The 23583-nt window shown below is 39.1% G+C and overlaps 1 protein-coding gene across 1 annotated transcript in view; it reads right to left on the bottom strand.

Annotated features, from left to right (window-relative positions):
• Positions 1-261: 261 nt before the first annotated feature.
• epn1a (epsin 1a) overlaps positions 262-23583 on the bottom strand; it is a 31132-nt gene continuing 7810 nt past the window's right edge. The window contains exons 4-13 of the mRNA XM_049480517.1: positions 21269-21427; positions 20519-20647; positions 15995-16115; positions 14111-14250; positions 11195-11266; positions 9024-9107; positions 7359-7638; positions 7013-7177; positions 5653-5904; positions 262-4863 (exon numbers count right to left, since the gene is read on the bottom strand). Of these exons, the coding sequence (XP_049336474.1) occupies positions 4370-4863; positions 5653-5904; positions 7013-7177; positions 7359-7638; positions 9024-9107; positions 11195-11266; positions 14111-14250; positions 15995-16115; positions 20519-20647; positions 21269-21427 (1896 nt within the window). The 3' untranslated portion in view covers positions 262-4369. The remainder of the gene's footprint in view (positions 4864-5652; positions 5905-7012; positions 7178-7358; positions 7639-9023; positions 9108-11194; positions 11267-14110; positions 14251-15994; positions 16116-20518; positions 20648-21268; positions 21428-23583) is intronic.

The raw sequence follows: 23583 nt of genomic DNA, 5'->3' as shown, positions 1-23583 counted from the left end.
TTAATAGTGTGCCTTATATTGCAAAAAATATGGTTTTCAAGTTACTTAGCACCTCTGATTTAAATGTGATAAATGTGTTCAAAGCAGCATGTTGTGTTTTAGACAGTGTACCCTTGTGTTGTACAGACTTTATGTAAGAAGGTTTTAGAGATTTTCGAGTTTTTTTGGCAGTGGGTTTCCATTTCACTATAGTCAAATGCTTCACAACAAACCACTACATTCTGAAATCTTTCTGAGGAGACAAAAACAAGCACATGCAAATTCATTTTGTGATTTTTTTTTTATTTTTTATTATTTCTTAAATTTCTTTGATTTTTTTTTTCCCTCCATTTTTGTTTTTCAAAGGTGAACGTTCACGGTCAACACCAAATTTCTGGAGCTTGCCCCAATATAAGAGAAATATCTTCATATATAAAATAATTCATCAAAACTAAATTAAGAATAACAGCATGAATTCATGTTATTCAGTCCCCAATTTCATTTCGTTGAAATTTGTTGAAATACTCATTCAGGTTTCATTTTTTTTTTTTTGTCGTTTTTTTTATTTATTTAGAAGCATTTGTAGTTCACCCACCCGTCTTTCTTCTGAAACGCTGAGGTGATGGGGAGTCGTTGGAGGTGGTGGTGGTGATGGTGATGAGGATGGTGGTAGTAGTGAAATGTGAGGACAGAATCACGCGTGTCCCGTGTGAGAGATCCAACTAATGCTTTGTTTGAGTCACACAACAGAAACAGGCTAAAAAAAAAAAAAAACGGGAAAAAGAACTTTAAACACTAAATGCAGTTTTTTTTTTTTTTGTTGTGAACAAGCGCTAAAATGAAATGAAAAAGAAAGAAGAAATGTGAGTCACTGCGATACTGCAGATACCAACCCCCAGCACAGGTGGAGGGCAGGGGGGGCGCTGTGGGGTACATAGTAAAACGGGACACGTACAAACGCACACACGTACACGTGATTTCTGTAGCTCCGCCCCCTTTCTGCAGCCACTCGGGAGGGTGTAAAAATCACAGTAAAGTAAAATATGCTTTAAAGCAGGCTTCATCTGATTCCGATGGCTGTAATTCAGTGTGATTTTCCTTGGTTTACTTGTTCCCAGGAGTCAGAAAAATAAAGATAACCATAATAAATTATAAAATAAAGAAAAATTACACATTGATTTAAATTAAAAGCTGAAAAGTTTCGTTTTTAGCAGAGTTGTGGCTGAAATGCGAAGGTGAGTGGGGTTTAGTCCGCTCAGTTCGGGGAGTTTGAAGCTCCTTCATCTCTGCCCCGAACGCAGGGAGGCGGGGAATTCCTCCATCTGATCAGTTCATTAGTGGCTAACTTTACTCCCCCCTCCGTCTTTCTACTCATCCTCCTCTTCTTCATCGTCCAGCTCATTTACCCCCTTTCTTTCGTAATTACTTGGCCTAGCCTTCAATATCTGTGCAATAAATTGAAAGGAGTGGTTCGGCAGAAAATATATTTGCACTGTTGTTTACTTCCCCCACATTGAGCCAATCAGAGAAGACAAGCTTATCATCCAAATTGAGTATGTTCTTTAGTTTACTGCTGGAGATACAAGGTTAAAACCACTAGAGCACACTAACAATCAACAGTCAACTTATAAAATTTATCGTAAATTTCGTGTTTCAGTTTAGTTCTCCAGCAGTATAAGCATTAGCTGCTAACCGTGCTAAGCGCTAGCTCATTTGCTGCTCAGAGGTGAGTATTATCAGACTGTAGTCTGCGCATTCGCCATGTTAAAACAAGCTACGTGGGACGGACCGCTAGCTAATATGACCCTGGTTACCAGAACACTCAGGGTTCATCGGTGTAGGGCTGTCGGGTGGCATTAGCCGCTAACTGCTAGCGGTTAGCCACTAATGCTAACGCTCCAGCTTTAGTGGAAATCTGTCAATTTAAGCTTACTGTAAATAAACAGAAGCGCTTTTCACCTAGTGGCGACACCCCTGTTCCTACTTCTAGTGTCGCATAAAATGCGCATTATAATCTGGTGCGCATACATAATGCAGCTGCCCTTGAACAAAGTCTTTGTAGACAAGTAAGTTCACTAATCTGCAATCTCTGGCAACATGGCTGGGCAGTTATATCCACTCATGCAAGACCAACCTTCTATTTTTTTTTTTTAAATGGATAGAGACCAAACACTTTAAAACAAAATGAATGGATATAAAATAAAACTGGACAAATACATATGCCTGCACAGATCTCCACAGCTCCACAGAGAGGGCTTCCCCCCCAGACAAGCTCCATGATTAGTGTACAGCAGTCAGTAGACTGTATTCATAATAATGAGGTCTTAAACTTAATTTAAAAATCATTATCTGCTGTTTTTTTCTTATATTCTCCATGATGGGAGTAGCTCCTCCCATTTCATTTGGCACTGCATCCTCAAAAGCATGTATTCGAGTATGTATGGTGGATATTTGAGTATACTCAACTTTGACACTTATCTACACTACTACAAATTTCATAATCATACTAACTAATACTAGTTAGTAATTGGGATGCAATCCCTTGTGCACACCCCTGTACACTGTGCTGGACTCTCGTGATTGGATCACTTAGGACACATGACCAGGTGTGAACATGGCCAATTAAACACGGACTTGGGTGTCAAATAGCTGTGAAATCATCAACAAAAACTGAACCAGCGCTTTGACAGTTGTGCCACTCGGGAATCCCAAATCCAGACATTTAACTTTTTCCATGTATGTACCTGCAAATGGTGATGTACATTTTCTACACTGTATAATGGTTCATTTATATATATATATGTATTCAGGTGCTCAATAAATACCCCAGCACAAATCAGCCGAGGCTAAATATCTGCGGATGCTGGTATGATTTTGAAAAAAGAGCCAAATCATTAGTATAATCTGTGGTGCCCGTGCACTTGCATAATGCACAAAAAGAGAAATCTAGTAAAGGATTCCGTGCAATGTCTATAAATGGCGCCCCCCAGTGTACAGCTAGAAAAAGTTTTGTTAATGTTAAAAGATAAACCACACCCACAGGCCAGAAACGTCATTATTAAAAAAACAACCAATCACAGGTTGAAATATTAATGGTAGTTCTTGTAGGGCTTAACAACGTCTGTTTAATAATGAAGTCCTGCCTTTCAATAAAAAAAAAAGAACCAATCAGCTTGCTGGCTGTGCCAAGAATGCATGTGGAGATCTGCGCAAGCACAGTTACCTTAAGGTTCTTGAGGGTTTTATAAGAGAAATCTGTCCTTCAGTTTCCAGCATTTTGGTCTCTCCCCATTCAAAACGATGGTAGGCTGGTCTAACTGGTTTAACTGGAGATTACTGCTGATCGCCGCTGTTGCAAAAATGGACACAGAGTGAACAGACCTGTCTGTAAGGACTTTCCTTAAAACATCTCGTGGTGACGCATGTGTCACTAGTGGGTTAAGATCTGAGTAAAGTTTCTTGCAGCACTCTGTCCTTCTGTAATTTAATTCACGAAGCCACTACGTGACACGTACATGAACATCCTGAGAGCATCATCGCTACAGGAGAGTGTGTGAATCTGTGTTTGTTTATCTGACCTTATTTACAGATAGTAGGCCTTCGGATAAAACTTAAGCTCCTTTTAAAGGGGAATGTTCGCTTTTACAGATCTGTTCCAACCAGTTTAACAATTAAAAGCACTTTAATTAAGCGTTTTAGGTTCAATAGAACTAGTTCTGAAAGAATTTCTAGAGCAAAATGTTAAACAAACACTTTTTAACCAGGATTTTAAATAAAAAAGAAACATGAATAAGCTGCTCAATGATTTTATCTAATGGGTCTGGTGCTTTTATGGGTTAATAAGGCCTGTCTAGAAAAGATCTGATTGACTACTGACTTCTAGTTGTTAGAGTTGATAACCTCTGCCCTGTTGTTTCAGAGATTAAATAAAGAAGCATGTCCATCAGCTACATCTGAAGGAAGAAGTGAACAACTGTGTAAATGAGATTTTTCACCGATCCACTCCTTTAATAACTGTAATATGAAGAATAATAATCATAACGACACTATAATAATAATAATTCTCACGTGACTGCATTCACTGAATGACCCTTCTCGTCAGTCCCCCCGCACGAGAGAACTAAAGTGAAATAAATAGACCGCTACCTCTCCCGTTAGCGCTCGTCTCCTCTGTAAAGCAAAACGAAATGTGTGAGAGATGTGAAATGCTGTGAAAGAAATGATTTTGATTGTTTTCCTCTTTAAATATAGTGATGAACACACACTTTCTTCTCTTTTTAACACAAACTGTGTTTAAGGGGGCGGTAGGTCAAAGTGGTAAGGTCAAAAAAAAAAAAAAAATGAAAGAAAGAAAATAAAAGGGAGGGGGGAGGAGTCACGGTGAAATCTCTCAAAGAAGAAAAGGGTTGGTGCTTGCGCCCGTAGCTCCGCCCCCGCCCACAGATCCTCCAGTACCCATGACCCCGCCTATGCCTGACGGGCCGCCCAGAACCAGCGCGGGCTGAGGTGCTCCTCCCGCTCCCATCATTAGGGAGTTCCCAGCAGGGCCCATGGGCGAAATCCCACTGAAAGGCATACCCATCGGGCTGGACTGTACCATTCCCATGCCCATGCTGGGGGCCGCCATAGGCACTCCCATAGGTGGCATGGCCATCCCCGGCTGAACCATGCCCAGAGTTGGTGGGGGCATGTGGCCCAGCATGGGGTTCGGAGGGACAGGGCTGGTGCGTAGCTGGCTCAGGCCGAGCGAGGAAGGCTGGGGGGAAATGGAGGCCATCGGGGTCACGCCGAAAGGGTTGGAGGTCGGAGGTGGCGTCGGAGACACGCCTCTGCTGGAAATGGTGCTGCCTGGAGTAACGGCCATGCCTTGTGCAGAGGAGGAGCCTGAAGAGTAGTGAAGAAAAGAGAAGAGGGAGTGAGTTGATTAGGACAATGTTTAGATTAGTCAGCAGACCACAACCACAAATGTTGCCAGTTCAAAAATTCGGAGTGTTTAGGTAAATTTCTGGTGTATTGCTATCTTGGCAACGGAAAACACAGATGCACCCCTGACTGAAAACAACCTAGACAGACAGTCAGACGTTCATTGCTATCTTGGCAGTAAAATGTCAACACAAGCGCATCTCCAACACGCATAGGCCCCCGCTTGTTACTCAGACACGCAGCATGTAAACGTAAAAAAAAATAAACAGAATGAAGTGTGTAACTGAGCAGGTCTGGTGAGAAGTGCAGTAGCACTGCGCTATTAGAATAGCAATCCTCCACAGCGCACCTGGCTCTTACAAAAATGTGCAAGTGACACACAGATTGGTTTACTGCATGTTACGCCCACAGCACACCAATGATTAATTTAGAGAGTTAGTAAATGTGCGATTTTTATACTTTTCCCGTTGTTGCGATAGCAAAGACACACTGACATGCCCTAAATCAAGCTGCATGGTGCATTGGTGCATCACTAAAATATGCTTTTCAGATTTTTAAGCATCTCTTTCTTGTTTAAAATGTGTCCGTTCTGTGTGTGACGTACCAGCCTACTCTTCCCTGATTGGCTGGAAGCATTCTGAAGTGCTAGTGGACACACAGTTTATGCTTCTCTATGTTGTGAAATACTGTAGAATAAAGTGTGTGTGAAGAAGGTTATTTATGGATGGGTTGACGTGGATGAGTGCGTACCCGGCGTCTGAAGGAAAGGGTTGTGAGAAGAGGAGGCCATGGTGGGCTGGGTCTGTTTGGGTTTAGGTTTTGAAGATACTAGCGAGTCCAGGTCCACCAGCGCTGCGTTGGGCCCCAGGAAGGACTCCGGTGTTTTCCGGATGGGCAGTGATGAGCCGAGCGATGAGAGATCGAAGGGCACCGGCGAGCCCGTACTGCCTCCGCCGCTCAGGTCGCCGCCTCCTGCTGCGGACCCTCTCCTCTCTAAATCTCCTAGAAGAAAGAAGAGCCGAAAGATAAATGTGAGAGAGGGATGAGCAAAGCGAAAGATGATTCTCTGTATCTAAATGGTACTGTCTACCACTTACAACTTTCTGGAAGCCAGTGGTTTTAAGGGGAGGGATATGTTTTTGATCAGCTTTTTAAAATAGACAAATGGGATTAATCTGGAAACTTTAACTTTAATGTTGGACTTTTTTAAATTGTGATTCTCATGTTTTGCTGCATCTGGTCCAGGATGGCTTGTCTTCATTGGTGGAACCATGAATTCTAAATTATATCAGACAATTCTAAAGAAAATGAACCGAATCTCTAGGTATGGTGGGTCATGCGGCAGGACAATGACCCTAAACACACAAGTCATTCTACCAAAGAATGGTTCAAAAAGAGTGAAGTTAATGTTTTGGCACATGGCCAGATGGAAGTCCTGACTTTAATCCAATGGAAATGTTGTGGAAGGAGCTGAAGTGAGCAGTTAATATGAGGAACCCCACCAACATCCCAGAGCTGAAGCTGTTCTGTACGGAGGAATGGGTGTTCAGGAGCAAGAGTTATCAGAAACGTTTAGCTGCAGTTTAGTTAGGTGCTGCAAAGGGGGATCAAACCAGATACTGAAAGCAAAGGTTTACATACTTTTGCAACTAACACATATGTAATATTGGATCATTTTCCTCTACAAATAAATTACCAAGTATATAATATGTTTGTCTTATTTGTTCAACTGGGTTCACTTTATCTACTTTTAGAACTTATGATGTTTTAGCTCATATTTAAGCAGAAATATAGAATATTTTAAACCCCACTGTATACATCAAATACTAGCAATTATAAAATCATGAATAATCACAGAACATTGTTGTGATAAATACAATTAATTCGCTTTTTAAAGCAAATTATGCCACTAATACTAATATAATTTAATTTAGCCAAATTAAGACTGAATCTTTTATTTATTTATTTTTAACCCCTAATAAAAGCTTAGTCTTAAGGAGAAGAAAGGGTGCGATTAATCGTGATAAAACATGATTAATAAGAATCCTTCTTTATTTTTATTGATTGACACCACTTATTCTCATATCCATGTGCACCCATGAGGGCGTACCTGTGCCATTAGTGTGTTTAGCGGAGCCACTCCAGGGGTCAGAGCTCAGGCCATCAGTAGCAGGGGCCACCCCATCCCCAGCCCAGGGGTCTGAAGACCCTGAGAGTGAGGTGGGGGCTGCAGCCACTGAGGAGGCCCAGGGGTCCACACTGGGGGGTGTCACGGCTGGGGGAGGACACAGGTAAGGACAGAGGGTCAGATGGCAACATACGGACACACAGAGGAACAGTAAATTCAGGGTACAGTACAGGAGGCTGGCTTGGGGACACAGCAAACGCAGTGAGTTCCAGAAGTATTTGGACGCTGGTTGCTGTCGAGGTTCTGACGGTACAGGACATCCACTCACCTGTGGAGGCCCACGGGTCCGAGTTTACCCTGGCCGACTCACCGCTGCCCCACGGGTCTGGAGGTGCCGCTATCGTGGGTGGCGCTATCGTAGGTGGCCCCCCACCCCAGGGGTCTGCACTGGGGGGAGAGGCAGGAGAGGCGGCCCCCCAGGGGTCAGTGGGGCCCCAGGGCCCAGCAGCTGGAGCAGGGGTGACTGAGGGAGGGGGAGAGGGGCCTGAGGAGCTGGGAGCTGCTGAAGCTCCCCAAGGGTCGACTGCACTTAACTCCATCAGAGCACCCTGAGAGAAATGAGAGAGAAGAGAGAGAGAAGAGAGAGAGAAATGAGAGAGAAATGAGAGAGAAATGAGAGAGAGAGAGATTAGGGTTTACAGACACATCCACCATCCACAGTTACATGGAGCTGCCTGTAGGTACCATGATTTTGTTTTAAGACTGTTGGACCGTTATTGTAATCTGCTTTTGGGCTGAATTTGATAGGAGAGTTTGACTTGCCCAAAGTAGTCATTTGTTTTACTCTGAGGTGGTACAGAATTCCTAGTAATTCAGTTTAAAATGTGAAATTTATATATTATATACATGTATTACACACAGAGTTATCTATTTTAAGAGATTATTTCTTTTATTGTTGATGATTTTGGCTAACAGCCAATGAAAACACAAAAATTGGAAAGTTATTTCAAACCAATTGGTACTTTGGGCAGTGTGAGCAGTGTGCCAAGTCCTGCTTGAAAACGCTGCCTGACTTTAGACTTGATAAAACACAGTGGATCAACACCAGCAGATGACAGACATGTCTCTCCAAACCATCACTGACCATCGGTATATTTTCATTTCATTTGTAAATCAAGGGAGCAGAGTCTGGAGGAAGAGTGGAGAGACACACAGTCCAAACTGCTTGAGGTCTAGTGTGAAGTTTCCACCAATCAGTGATGGTTTAAATAAAGAGACATGTCATCTGCTGGTGTTGATCCACTGTGTTTTATTATCAAGTCTAAAGTCAGTGCAGTTTTGTTTTCCCACAAAATCTTACAGCACTTCATGCTTCCCTCTGCTACTGACAACTTTTATGGAGATTGATTTTATTTTCCAGCAGGACTTGGCACCAGTACCAATTGGTCTTAAATAATTTTCTATTTTTCTGAGACACTGATTTTGGGATTTTTATTAGCTGTAAGACATAGTCATCAATAGAATCAACAATAAAAGAAATAAACACTAATCACTATGCGTTTATGACCCGTTTATCCATCCCGTATCCCGTTTATCTATATAATATATGAGTTTCACATAATTTATTTTACTCCAATACTGGACAAATAATGGGCATTATTAGCATCTTTGGCTGTTGGATTTTGGTGAAATCTGGTAAAACATTCCTGTATTTTTACATCCTATCATATTACAGTTTGCAGCTCATTTAAGGAAACAGCAAATGTTATTTTATTCTTTATTTATCTTATTGTTGAGTTAAAATTTGGGTTTGTGCTCTGCACTGCATCCGTGTGTGTGTATGATGGGACAATACACTAAACTGTATCAATTTTAAATTGTTTAAATATAGTTTTGGGTTCATGCATTGATTAGAAAGGGTGTACACTTAGAAAATGTATAGCTTACAATAATGTGTAAATAAAATAAATTAAAAAATGGTCATCTCACACACCTCCTCAGGCTTGGTTTTCTCCCTCTTGCTCTCCTCGATGGCCATCTGCAGCCTCAGGTCGTCTCCCCTGCGCAGACGCTCCTCCTGCCAATCACACGCCACCGTTACATCAGCCGCACAGCACACAGCACTGCGGGCTGATGGGAAATTTGTCTCAGCAGCTTGCTGTTTATTTCAGAGGCACCTTTTCAGCTTAGATCAGGGAATTAGCTGGGTGGCCTTGAGGTGTGCAGACATGCTTCATTATTTTTAAACTGAAATTATGTCTGATTACTGACTCTGGTTTTTGATTTTTTTAACAGGTTAAAAATCAAGCACAAACTGAAAAAAAAAATGCTGAACTGAATCACAATCCTGTCTCAGTCTCACAGTGTAAACACACCTGAAAACTGAATTAATTAAACAGTGACAAATCATTACACGCCATTAGACCTCGGACGCCATGCATCGCTCTGTAGTCTGCGTCTAGCCTGTATTAGGAATAAGGGTCTAAGAAAATATCCACATTTCTGTAGCTAAACAAAATTACTTTTAAATCTTATTACAATATATGCTGCCTTTAAGACCAAATCTTCCATCCAGGGACGTCCATGCAGTTTTCAACAAGACAATGCAAAACCACATGCTGCGCACATTACAAAAGCAGGAAGCGGCAGAAAAGGGATACAAGTTCTGGACTGGCTTGCTTGCAGTTCTCACCTGTCCCCAATAGGGAATGTGTGCAGAATTTTTTAAAATAAAAATATGCAACGTTTTTCGAGATATATTTGCTGGCAGAACGGTCTTAAAATAACACACGAAATGAGTACCTTTTCTTGTTTTACGGCAAATACTAGAGAATCGCCCCCCATCTGAAATCGATGGGTGGATAGGTGGATAGCTGTTAGCGGCTCTAAATTCTCAATGTTGTTAGCTGTAGACATGTTGGTTTATCATGACAGAGCGGCAAGAAAACAGCGAAAGCCTGTATCGGAGCAAAAAAATAACAGGAGAAGATTCGCACGCGGGTGAACCTCGGACAAGTCTTCTCTGTCTAGAGCTTAAAGGCTGATTGTGAGGAACATCGGGTTATTTTCTTTCCTTCTGTGCATGTTTCACTATGATAGACATTGTTTTTAAATGTGTTTGTTTAACTCTTTTTATGGATGTGGTCTGTTGCTGGATAGCTAAATGGTTAGTGGGGATGTTTGCTAACATAGTTACTTAGTTACCTAGCTAGGTCGCTCACTATTATTGAAACAACAATGTTTAGCAAGAAAACTAACTCAATCTAGCACTGCTGGAGTAGCATTAGCCGCTAACCATGCTAAGCGCTAGCTCTTTTGCCACTCACAGGCGAGTATTTTTGGACTGTAGCCTGTGCGTTCACAGTGCTGTTGGATGGCAGTTACTCACGCTAAGCGTGGCTAGCCTGCTAATGCTGCTGCACCCAGCCTTAGTGTAGATCTGGAAATCTAGGTTTACTGTAAACAGTTTTCAGGAGAGAAGTCTGTGTAGATTAACATACCACGCTGCTGAAGTAGAAGGAAAACATGGTGACACCCCTGTTCCTTACTAGTGTTGCTTAAAATGCACCTTATAATCCGGTGTGCCTTTTGTATGAAAGTAGACATTCACTGATAATGCACCTTATTATGTAAGGCACCTTATAGCCTTTAAAATACGGTAAACAAAGTTGACCAGTGCTGTTTGTTTGCAGACGGCCACAGCAGCTTTTAAAGGGAATCCCATTCATTTCTGTCACACAGTACTCCACCGTAGACTGTTTTATCTCCTAATACAGGCATGACGTTGACTACAGAACAGCACATGACATCAGCGGTCTCTCAGATTCTCAGATTAAGACATATTGAGGCTCGATTCCAAACAGATCAATTAAAAAAAAAAAAAAAATTGTTTTGAATTAAAACTTCATTTCACAGCAATGATATTAAAGTGCAGCAGTGAGAAGACTGCTGTAGGTCTTCCTGTAGAGTCCTGATTACACACTGAAATTAGGCTGGAGTGCACTGAAGCTCCATTCAACATCCATCTTCTGATTACAGATTGAGAGTTTTTTTATTATTTTTTTTTTGCACTGTGCAAAAGATAGAGAGAGAGACAGACAGAGAGAGAGAATGGTAATGGGAGAGGCTCCACCCTTGTGGTTCGGGTGGACCTTGACCCCTGACCTCTTGGTGAGCCTCCTGGCTGATTGAGAGCGCGTAGCGGAGTTCAGCGTCCTCCAGGGGGTCAGCGCTAGTCTGGGGGAGGGGGAGGTGGGGGGCAAGGACAGGAGTGAATGAGTGAGTGAGCGAGCGAGCGAGCGGGGCCTTGTGCAAAAGCTCAGGCAAGTCTGAAGGGGCCTCAGTAGGGCAGCTAGCGTCCCTGAACTAGCCTAGCATCAGTGAGCAGAGCTGGGAGTGAGAGAGCGAGTGCAGGAGGAAGTGGGTTAGGAAGGAGAGAGAGAGAGAGAGAGAGAGAGAAGAAGGTTCTGGAAGGGAGAGGAAAGAGCTCTACACCGAGTTCCAAATTATTATGAAAGTTATATTTTCCTCAGATTTTTTAAATGGTCAATGCAAATAACAGTGTGTATAATTTCAAGTCCCAACCAGTCAAGTATAAATATAGTAAAAAAGTAAAAAAATGCAGAGTTTTAAAACATAGTATAGATTATATTTTTTTAAACAAAAGGTCATTTTCTGAATTTGCAGCGTTAAGTGGTAGGGGTGGGCGATACGGCCCTAAAATAATACTACAATATTTAATTGCATTTTTGCGATAACTATATTCTTGGTGATATTTCAGAACACTTAATAAAAAAAATAATAATAATTTCAAGAATACACTACTGCAACAAAAAAATAAAATGTAATAAGATTTAATTATTGCATACGATATGATACAGCACACCCCTAACTGAGATATTAAAAAATACAAGAATTTTATCAGACTTGTAACAGAAGTCAATGATCCAAAATGTCATGATATTAATAATAATGCACTCCAAATATCTCCATCTATCCAGGATTAAAGTAAAATACATGATACGGGACAGATTTAATCTGTATCTAGTAGATATATAATGGGAAATGAGAACAGTGTGAATTGTTCTTCTGTTAAAAACAGTAAAAAGTACCCTGATGTGATAATTATGATTTTGATCCAGTATGAATCTGCACTGTTTATCAGATTTGTAACAGGAGCCAATTATCCAGAATGTCACGATACTAATAATAATGCACTCCAAATATCTCCACATATCCAGGATTAAAATAAATGATACTGGACAGATATAATCTGTCTCTAGCAGATATATAATGGGGAAATGAGAACAGTGTGAATTTTTCTTTTGCTAAAAACAGCAAAAAAATGTAGTACCCTGATGTGATAAATACGGGTTGGGTGATATGATACAATATTTCAGGGTATAATATCGTTCACAATATGGAAAAATGTTGCCGATATTAATGCGTACAATACGATATGGTCACATTTACTAAAATTAAATTAAAAGCTTTTTCATTTGTATTTAACAGACTTAAGAAATTTTACTGACTGTCATTTGCATTGACAATTTAGGATAATCTGAGAAAAATATTGCATAACTTGCATAATGATTTGGATTACAGCGTAGCGTCGGAAAGGCTGTTATACCTTATTTAAACTTTGAACACGTGTGCGCTTTTCCACTGCTTACCCACTGTTAGAAGGTGAAATTCATCATAGCTTTTTAAGATTACTCTGTTGTTCTTAGTGGTGGGGAATGGAATCACACATGTGGAGCTATTCTAGGGTTTCACATGACATTATGATAGATATATATAGTACCAGTTAAAAGTGTTAGAACACCCCCTATTTTTTGTCATTTAATAATTTAATATTTAGTCCATTTAATAACCATAAATGGTCCAGTTAACTGCCAGCTATGGCCTTTTACTTTTTTTTTTTAAAAACAAAAAAATAAATAATAATAAATAAATAATAATAAATAAATAAATAATTTTGTTATAAAATGTGTAAAAAACTGTAAAAATCATATAGTGTGATTTTTAGCAAATAATTCCTTGGTTAACAGCTTACAGCTGGGCTAGCAATAGAAATAATCTGAGCTTTGGAAATAAATAAAAAAAATGTATCAATTTAAAGTCTTTGTCTGTAGAAGAGCAGTGTTGTAACAGATGCAAATTCAAAAATTACTCTGTGACTACAAATAAAAAAATATATAAGTCTCCTATTTCCTATCTCCGGTTTTCTACACCTTCAAAAGACTTTCGGAAACTGGAGAAAACTGATACAGGAAGAGCCTTTAGTTTAGCTTAACATTGTATTAAATCTCAGCAGTGTTTCAGCAGTGAAGAGAAGAATTAGAGGTCTGACAGGTGAAGTGATTAGTAAGAATAAAGTCAATGATGAGATGAGAAAATGAAAAAGCAGCTTCTCTGGGCCATTCAGCTCACCTCTACTGGACTTACAAAACAATAAGGGTGTTCTAAAACTTTTTTAAAAGAATAAAAATCAAAACTTGTGCATTACACTTACTTTTTACTGTCTTTTTGTCTCTATACACCAATTTGATATATCTAAATGAGCATATAAACAACAATGCTTATGTAGCAGCTGTGTGCGCACACATATTCAGAGTTAAAGCAAAGTAGAACTATTTCTACCAGAAACCTGTGTCAATAACACCATTTAAATCTTAGATAACAAAAGACAGTTCAAATTATAACTGTGCCAGCTAGAGCTAGGGCCAGTCCAAAAAAAAAAAAAAACATTATTAATACGTTACTACTCAAATTTAATATTCAAATGGTATTTTTGAGGGGGTTCTGACATCTGTATGTTCTGAAGAGTGGAAGTTTTTCTCAGTACAAAGCAGTTTCATTTCTACTATTAAGACTTTTAAGATTTTTTTTCTATAAACTAGATATAAATAGTAAACTATAATAATAAAAAAGCAAAGATTACCCAAAAATAACCTCACTTAACGAGCAGTAGATCAGACACTTGGATACGAATCCATCTAAATTTTTGAGCCTTTCTTTTTAATGCTTGTTTTACCTTTGGACAGATGAGTCGACAGTTGATTGGCTGAGTGACTTTACCTGCTCCGCCTCCTCTTTGCTCATGGCCAATGCCAGCTGGAGCTGCAGGTCCTCCTCTCCGGAGCTTTGAGGCCACGCTTGATCCCCATCTGTGCTGGAGCTGACTCCTCCTAAACCAGGAGCCGAGGGAGCCGAAGACGCTGGGGGTTAAACAGCTAGGCATTATCACTTCAGATTCGCTCCATTCAATAAAAAAGTGGGCGGAGCAAAGCGCAGGACTGAAGAGAGTCTACAGGTTTAAGTCCCTTTTTATACTCTACATTCAAGCTTGCATACATTTTACTAAACAAAAACATTTTACTTTTTTTTATCTGTTTACTACCTTTTCACAAACTGGCTGTTTTCTGAATTGAAGATACGAGCTGTACAGGGCTAGGATGGAAACGTTAGCTAAGATACATTAGCTTTAGCATTACTTTGTTATCTAAAGACTGGCTGCTTTTCTCTTTGTAAACTTCACATACATGTGAAGAGAATAGTACTGCTGAGGTAATTTCTAAATTAAAATAGTACTGATGAGCTAAATGGATTGTGCCTTGTTGGTTTGTGTGACTGGTAAAGTTAAACAAGTAAAATGTTTATTTTTTCTTAAAAAAAAACAGGATAATAAATTCAATTGCCTATATATATATATATATATATATATATATATATATATATATATATATATATATATATATATATATATATATATATATATATAAAATGGTGAAGAGTGGCAAAATAATGAAAACCTGTGTTTGGTATTCTCGCCACATTTTTTTCATTTTCAGGGCATCTCTAATGCCAGGTTTACACTATACGATTTTAGCCTAGTTTTTCAGTCGATGACAGTTTTTCGTTGATTGGCAACAAATTTAAGGATAACTCAGGGATAACGCTCGCACAGATGTGTAGCGTGAACTAGTGAAACACGCTTGCTGAGCCATCGCCAACTGATTGCTGATGAGTCGCAGACACCTGTCAAGTATTTGGCATGTTAGATATCTGACCCAGTCTTCGACTGGGAGTCAGGAGCATCGGCTACATACTGCCAATGGAATTATGGAGTAAGAGAAAACTACGGGTCCAAAACGTGGTCTCTGCATTACCAGAGCCTGTTAAACTCTACAGGAAGCCCGCAAGTGAATTATCAATGAATGGGGTGAATGGAGCTAGCATTCCTTAATTTTAATAAGTAGATTAATGCATTTTACTAAAGAAGCAAAGAAAGCATGCCTATAAATTTGAGTTTATCTACAGTAAACAGGTTTTACACTGTAAGGCACTAGCATTTCTGCGACTGTGCGCTGATTGGTTGGCGAGCTGATCCTAGATCCTCGGTAAAGCATGTTTAAAAGGCTTATAACTAGTGTTTAAAACGATAAAAACTAATGTCTCTGATAATTAAACATTTGATATCGTTCTGTGTTGAGAACATAAGGAAATAATTCAGTATAAAATGATCAGACACTTGCTTCATATGAACCCATTCATGGTGGACTCATTGTTAGTGCTTATTCTCCTCTATAAAGATTCTCTGGTATGGCATCACAAGTTCTGGTGTGTTTAGTGCTGGTGTGTTCTTGTAACGAAACGTGTTTCTGGAGAGCAGCCAGGTGAGTCAGTGATTTCACACGGTGAGAAATCTAAATTTGTGACCCTGTACAGCTGATCAGTCATTTAGTGTGAAAGTCTCAACAACTTAAGGACTCACAATTACAGCACAACCAGTCGTTTTTTGTGACAACTTTGTTGTAAAATTGACAGCAAAATGACTGACGACTTAAAAAGTCTTGTAGTGTAAACCTGGCATAACCGAAACAAATAAGCAGTCTTTTTGCAAGGCAGAAGCAGGCAAGGATGAGCTCAGTGTGTGTAAAAGATACGCAGACACACACTCACCACTGGACGTCTGTGCCATCTTCTCTTTGGTCTTGAGTGCGTGGATCCTCTCTTCCCGTAGCCTCTCCTCGTCTTTCAGGAGAGTCACCAGCTGCTTGGCTTTCTCTCGTACATTCACGCCCTGAACACACAAGCAGATTCACACTCAGAGACGGGGAGCTTCTGCTTTAGGGTGCTTTTACACGTATCTCAATCAGTCAGTCAGTCAGTCCAGACTTTTCAGTGCAGGGTGAACCACTCTGAGTTCAACATGGATTTATAAAACTGATACATACTGACACACTGACTAGCTGTATATTTGATTATAGACCATGTTTAATTGGATGAAGTGCACTGTGTAGCAGGTACAATATTACAATACAATTTTACAATATAGTCATTTTTTGGCTGCATTAAATGATTTTAAATTAAGTGAAATTTACAATGATGGGTGTTGTTTAATATTAAGCTCTATTGTCTATATCATCGCAAAATGCACTCTTTACTGCCGTCTTCTTGTTGCCTGGGTGACGTGCTAAGGCAGAAGAGTAAGAGCACTGCCGAACAGGGTCATTCTGAACAATTTACACTTCTGCGTCAAACATACATGATATACATTCCCTGTGTGTGGACTAGATTTATCTTGCACGTAGATGCATACCCTACTCTGCAGCCTACGTGTACACTAGATGTAGCTTGTGCGTAGACGTGTACCCTATGCCATAGCTTGCGAGGAGGTTAGCCTGTCATTTGACATTCCCTGTGTGTAGACTCGTACCTTATGGCATAGCCTGCATGTACACTAGACGTACAGGGGTCATGGTTTGGTTCGCGTAAACGCATACAGAATACGCGGTACACAGGCAGTCTATAGGAGGAACTAATGTTCACAGGAGTGCACCCATTGCTGCACTGAAATCACGCCATGCCATAGGAATTGAATGTTCGATTGAAGCTTTCCAGTGTAAACGCAGGGTTAGGCGCTCGTACCGTCTCTCTCGCTCTCATCTTAGCTCTCTCCCTCTCTCTAGCCCTCTCGAGAGCACCCTCTCTCTTTCGCCGGTAATATGCTTAGGAAAAAATATTTGAAGTTTAAGCAGTTAAAGTTAAAGTAATGCTGTTTTTTTTGCTTTTAATAAAGCGCCACAATCAGGCTCAGTGTCTCTTTGTTCCAACAAAATCTAAAAGATGGATCCTCTCATGATGACAGTAGGAGAGAACCCTGGTTTCAAGCAAAAGAGCTCAAGCCTCGTTATAAAATTTCATTTCAAATAACTTCTAATGAACTTCCATTTTTATTATGAAGTAAATAAAGGTAAGACTATTCAGAATGCCTACGCTCTTTATTTTTCCACAACCGTACCGAGAACATACAGAAAATGTACCAAACCGTGGGGTTTATACCGAGTTGTGAACCGAACCATGAATTTTCTGTACCGTTACACCCCTAACGCATACCCTACACCATAGCCTGTGTGTACACTAGAAGTAACTTGCACATAGCCTACATATAGAAGCGTACCCTAGACTGTAGGCTGCCCATAGCCTACCTGTAGGCTGCGTATATAATTCTGCTTAAACGGAGAGGTCAATATGTGTGTGAACTGCTGAACACTATGCAACCAAAGTTATCACAGTGTAAAATCCTGTAATATTACTCTGCCACCTCAGTCTACATCACTTCAGAAGCTGCTTCTGTACCTCTCAGCTTGTCCAGAAAATGTGCTTGTTAAGGGTGGCTCAAAGTGGGAAGGAAGTACACCTTCCTGCTGTAGGAGAAGCCCAAGAGCAAGACATACTAATTCTCCATAATGTTGCTTTAAAGCTACTTTAAATGAAGGCAAGCATACATACATACATACATACATAAAATGGACAAAAATATTGACACCTGCTCATTTACTGTTTCTTCTGAAATCACATGTAGGCCTGTCACAAAAACAACATTTTCAGGATAATTATATCCCATAATATTGTCATTTTAAAGTGCTGCTATGGAAAATGCCCTTTTCCCCTGCTTTTGGCTCCCAAATAAGCTTTAAGAAGATGTACCACAGTAATAATATACTAGCATAATAATACTATTACACCATTTTACAGTTAAACTAACTTTTTATTATTAAGAGTAGACATTGGGCTTCCAATATAAAAATATTTTTAATATCCTAAATAACTAGAACAAATAAATTACAACCACCCTGGGACTCTGAGAAAACTGCACTAAATATTAAACAGACCTTTATAAAAAAAAAACAGTAACAAGTAACAACAAATAGATTAAAGTAACATTTATACCAATTAAAGTAGATTATTTAGATCTGCTCATATATGCATATGCTATAAAACACAAATTAAAGTTAAATTAGCAGAAAAAATGAATAAGAAAGAATGTGAGTTTGAAAACATGTAGACATATAGTATATTAAGCATTTCTTTTAAAAAACATGTAGATATCAGTCAGACATTATCAGTAGGCTCATCTGTGGTCTACCTCCTCACTGTCTGATAGTCTGGTTGTTAAATATAAATGGAGAAGCTTTAAGATCATGATGAATGTGTAATTTCATAACTAAATATAGATATGAGGTCAGCCTCAGCGCCCTAAACATAACTTACCGTCCAAACCCCAACGCCTCTACATCAGACACAAACAGTAATGCGAGCTTTCACACCTTCGCAAATGATGACCAAACCACTGATATCAACTCAACTAACTGAACAGAGAACAGAAGTAACACACAGATCCACCACAAACACAAAGACAGGAGATGAACTCATACTAAACACTAGAGGTGGGATAAAATATTGATGTTGCAATATTAATGCTTCATTACTCCATGTGGTGCTACGCAAAGGAATAGGGTAAACCTGCGTTTCTGTGAAACTAAAACCAAGAAATCCATAATTCTTATAATTTACTTATTTAGAAGGTTAGTGGTTAGCTGCTAATGCTAATGCTGCTGCACCAAGCCTTAGTGAAAATCTGTAAATCTATGCTTACTGTAAATCACAAACTGGAAGCGCTTTAGTCACCCAAATAAACAGTTTTCAGGAGAGAAATCTGTGTAGATTAACATCCAGATTCTTTTTTTAAGAATTATAGTTTTGTTTACTTAGCTTAGCATTATTTAATTTTTAGTTACCCTCCAACACCACCACAGAGAATTGAGACCTGCTAAATTAGAAGATAAACATGGCGACACCCCTGTTCTTTACTAGTGTCACATGATGGGCCTTATGTATGAAAATAGATCGTGAATTACATTGATAATGCACCTTATAATCCAGTGTGCTTTACAGTGTGAAGAAACCAGTACATAATTAAACTCTAACCTATAGCCCAGTGCACATGTTTGTGTGCGCTTGCGTTGACTAAAAGCGAGTGTGGGCGATTTCATACGGTGTGTGTGTTTATAGGATGAAAAGTGGGCTGAAGCACATCCATGTGTGGGAACAGAAGTGGGCGGAGAGCTTTTATACAGTTCAGTTCATCCTCTTTGTACTACGAGACCTTGACTGCAAGATTTCCTACTAAATGTGTGAATGGAAGAGAGCCGGAGTTCTGAATGCCTTTTCTACCCGAGGCAGATCTTCAGCAGAACAGACTGCAGAAATAAAAGGAGACGTGAGCTCAGAACACTGAAAAACAGCACCACAGGCTTCAGGTGCTCACCAGGGTCTACAGGTACACGATGTGTGTGAGGTTTCACAGTTTTAATGTAGGATAAGATCGTAAAAATCTTGTAGAGTGAGCCAGGGCTGCAGCTAAAGGCTAATTAAGTAGTCGTAATTTAGTAATTTAGTAGTAGTAATTTAGTAGATTTTTTATTTTTTATTTTTTTCAATTAGTCACGATTAATTTTGTCATGCCCTTAATCTGTGTTTCCTATTGGTGAATACCTTCTTAACCTAAAAATTAGAAAGCATAGTATAGGAGACATTTATTTACACAATCCGGATGTTGTACATTTTTTATGAGATTCTAGAATACATAAATATGTCTTCAAACGAGATTAAATTTGCTTAAATTTGACCAACTTTTGATCAAAAATTTTATTAACTACCTCTACTGTGAGATTTCTTGTAATAATTTACAAAAAACACCAGACAAAATGAGTAATGAATAAATCTATTTAACTTTTGCAAAATGTGACCTTGGAATGACAAATCAACGGTAAAATATACACGTGACTATTTTACTGTATTGCATAATTTGCTAGCTCTTTTGGCTTTCAAAGGCGAGTATATCGGACTATATTAGCCTGCTACTAACCTCGGCTAGCACTGCTGGAGTAATATTAGCATTAGCCGCTAACTGCACTAAGGGCTAGCTCTTTCCCCGCTCAGAGGTAAGTTTTATCAGACTGCAGCCTGCTGATTACCCCAGCTTGCACTGCTGGAGCATTATTAGCATTATCTGCTAACCGAGCTAAGCACTAGCTCTTTTGCCATTCAGAGGTGAGTATATTGGACTGAAGTCAGATGCGTTCAACATGTTAAAACAAGCTACGTGGGACGAAACGGTAGTGTGTGTACTGCAGTTACCTGGTCCTTGCCATCTCTGTCTATGTACTGGAAGTCTTTGAGTGTTTGGACAGCATAGATGTTTTCCCTGCATTGCTGTGCCACTCGTTCAGAACCCGTTTTTATCAGATACTCCATAAGAGTCATAGCCTGAAAACACAGATACAACAGGACAATAATTAGCGATGACAGGTAAGAAATGCTTTTTTAAAAAAAATTACTGTATTTTTTTCACTATAAGGCGCACTTGAAAACCCCTAATTTCCCCAAAAATCACCTGTACGCCATATGTATGAATTTTACCAGTCAGGTTGTAAAGTTTCTCCAGCATTGAGGCTAAAGCATTATCAGCTAACCACAGCACTAGCTCTTTCAGTCTTTCAGAGGTGAGTATACTTGACTGTAGTCTATGTCTTGGCTGTGTTAAAACAAGCTAGGACGAACCCCTAGCTAATAGTGCCCTGGTGTAACAAAACACTCAGGGTTCCTCAGTGTCTACAGCATTTACTAGCGTTAAGCTAGCTATCGAAAATGTAAGCTTACTGTAAATAAACGAAAGTGCTTTACTCATCCAAATAAACAATTTTTAGGAGAGAAATCAGTATAGATTACTGTGTGACATCCTTGTTCCTTACTATTGTTGCTTAAAATGCGCCTTATAATCTGGTGCGCCTTATGTACGAAAATAGATGTTCATTGAAAGTGCACCTTATAATACACTCAGCTTTATAGTCCGTAAAATACAGTGTTTAGTTGACGTGATCTACTGACCTTATAAACGTGCCTCCAGTTCTTGCCGTGGTCGTTGAGCCGCTTCCACACCATGCTCATGATCTCTGAGAAGGCCACTACGTTATACGTCAGGTCTGCGATCTCTGACATCAGAGAACTGGAGGGACCCCAGGGGTCATTGGAGGTCGCTTCCCTGACCTGGAGAAGAAAAAATTTGATAAACACAGCGATAATCTTTCAATGATTAGCTTCATCTTTAAGAGCCACTAAACATAAACCATATTTTTCTATTAATAACTAAGATGTGTTCCTTTGAAGTAATGAAATAGTCCTGCTTAGAAACAATCAATAATACTACCACCCCTGCTGACATCCAACAATCTGTCTTTGCCATAAACACTATTTTTTTGTGTATTTATCTTGATGTCCATTTTGTTATATTCTATTTTATTGTGTTCTTACTTTTTATTTTATGTTATCTATATTTATCTATTTAGCAATTGCTCTTGGGTGTAAACTGGATCGTGAGATCAGTTTCGTTCCACCTCATGTACCAATAAAATCAGCTTGAATCCTATCAGAGGCACACTGATGCTGCTGCAGCTTAATCAGCCAATCAGCTAATCGTTCTGCCCTGCCTCTAAACCCATACATCACCCAGTGTCCCTCCCAAACTATCCGTCCTTTTTTTTTTTTTTTTTTAATAAAGCCTTTTTCAAATTTGAACTTAGGTTGAGTCAGCAAAAATCCAGGGGTTTAGTCCCCCTTTAAAAAACACAGATCTTCAGAAAAAAAATCAAATTTTAGAATTTACAATTACAATTAATAAAGATATTAAACAATAATACAAAAAAACGCCCTATTACACAGAAACGATGTGAGGAAATGTAAAGATCAGATCAAGGTTTACACTTAGAAACTGTTTTTTCTTTCTGATTAGAAAACACCAGTTCCAGGCAGTGAAGCAGAACCATGTCTTATAAATGAAAGATGAAGTTTCAGACTACTGTCGAGTGGAAATAAATATAGATCAGAAAAACAGAAGTGAAATAATGATGGTCTGCACTTAATCACAAACTCAACATGATGAGTTAAAGTACACTATGGTTCAAATGTAAGGGAACACTTCACATTAACAATGTCATGCTAGGCCTGTGACAATAACAATACTATTGTCATTTTAAGACCATTAAATGCCACTGATATAATAATGATAATAGAGTGGCATTACAAAGCAATTATACCTTCTAAAAAGGCAACAACATTTGTAAATAATCATAGTTTGGGAAATACAGCTCTGAAAAAAATGTCTAAACCAGTTTCTTTGATTTTGATATGTATAAGTATATATTTAGTTAAAATGAACATTGTTGTTTTATTCTATAAGCAAAAGACATTTCTCCCAAATTTCAAATAAAAATATTGTCATTTAGAGCATTTATTTGCAGAAGATTTTGAAATTACTGAAATAACAAAAAAGGTTCAGAAATCAATATTTGGTGGAATAACCCTGGTTTTTAATCACAGCTTTCATGCATCTTGGCATGTTGTCCTCCACCAGTCTTACACACTGCTTTTGAATAACTTTACGCAACTCCTGGTGCAAAATTAAAGCAGTTCAGTTTGGTTTGATGGCTTGTGATCATCTATCTTCCTCTTGATTATATTCCAGAGGTTTTGACTTTGGTAAAATCAAAGAAACTCATCATTTTTAAGTGGTCTCTTACATTTTCCAGAGCTGTATATACACTACACCTACTGCTGTGTTCTCACACTGTGTGTATGGAGTCACAGTTATTGAAGCATTGATCTGGTATTGCACGATTGGCTAAAATATTCTCTCATGCTATGAGATGCGTAATACAAAAGGTTACGATTTCCATGTCATACAGTATCTACCAGAGGTAATCATAATCATGCCAATATTATCTATATTAGTCTAATCTCCAATACACAAAGGGAAAAAATATTAATTGAAGTACACAGTGTTTAAGAACTCCAGCAGCACAGCTGTGTCTGTACCAGCACAACGCACACTAACACATACTGTCACTGCAGTGCTAAGAATAAATGACTGATCACCCAAATAATAATAACAGCTCTGTGGTGGTCTCTCCTGTGGGGTCCTGATCGTTAAAGAACAGGGTGCCATTGATAATGGACCTAGAAACAGCCCTAATATTAAATGTTATTAGAACTTAAGCTCTGTGCATTATTCTGGACTCATCTACAGTTCCTTCCTAGAGTTCAACTGATTAACACCAATTACCTAAAATCTGAAAGCTACAGCAAGTTTAGTGTTAATGAAACCAGTGATCTCAAACTTTTAAATGGTTGTGTATCTAATTAAGAGA

This window comes from Astyanax mexicanus, chromosome 6 (assembly GCF_023375975.1).
Source record: "Astyanax mexicanus isolate ESR-SI-001 chromosome 6, AstMex3_surface, whole genome shotgun sequence".
NCBI lineage: Eukaryota > Metazoa > Chordata > Actinopteri > Characiformes > Acestrorhamphidae > Astyanax > Astyanax mexicanus.
Note: the sequence above shows the minus strand (reverse complement) of the source record. Positions and strands in the feature narration are given on the sequence as shown.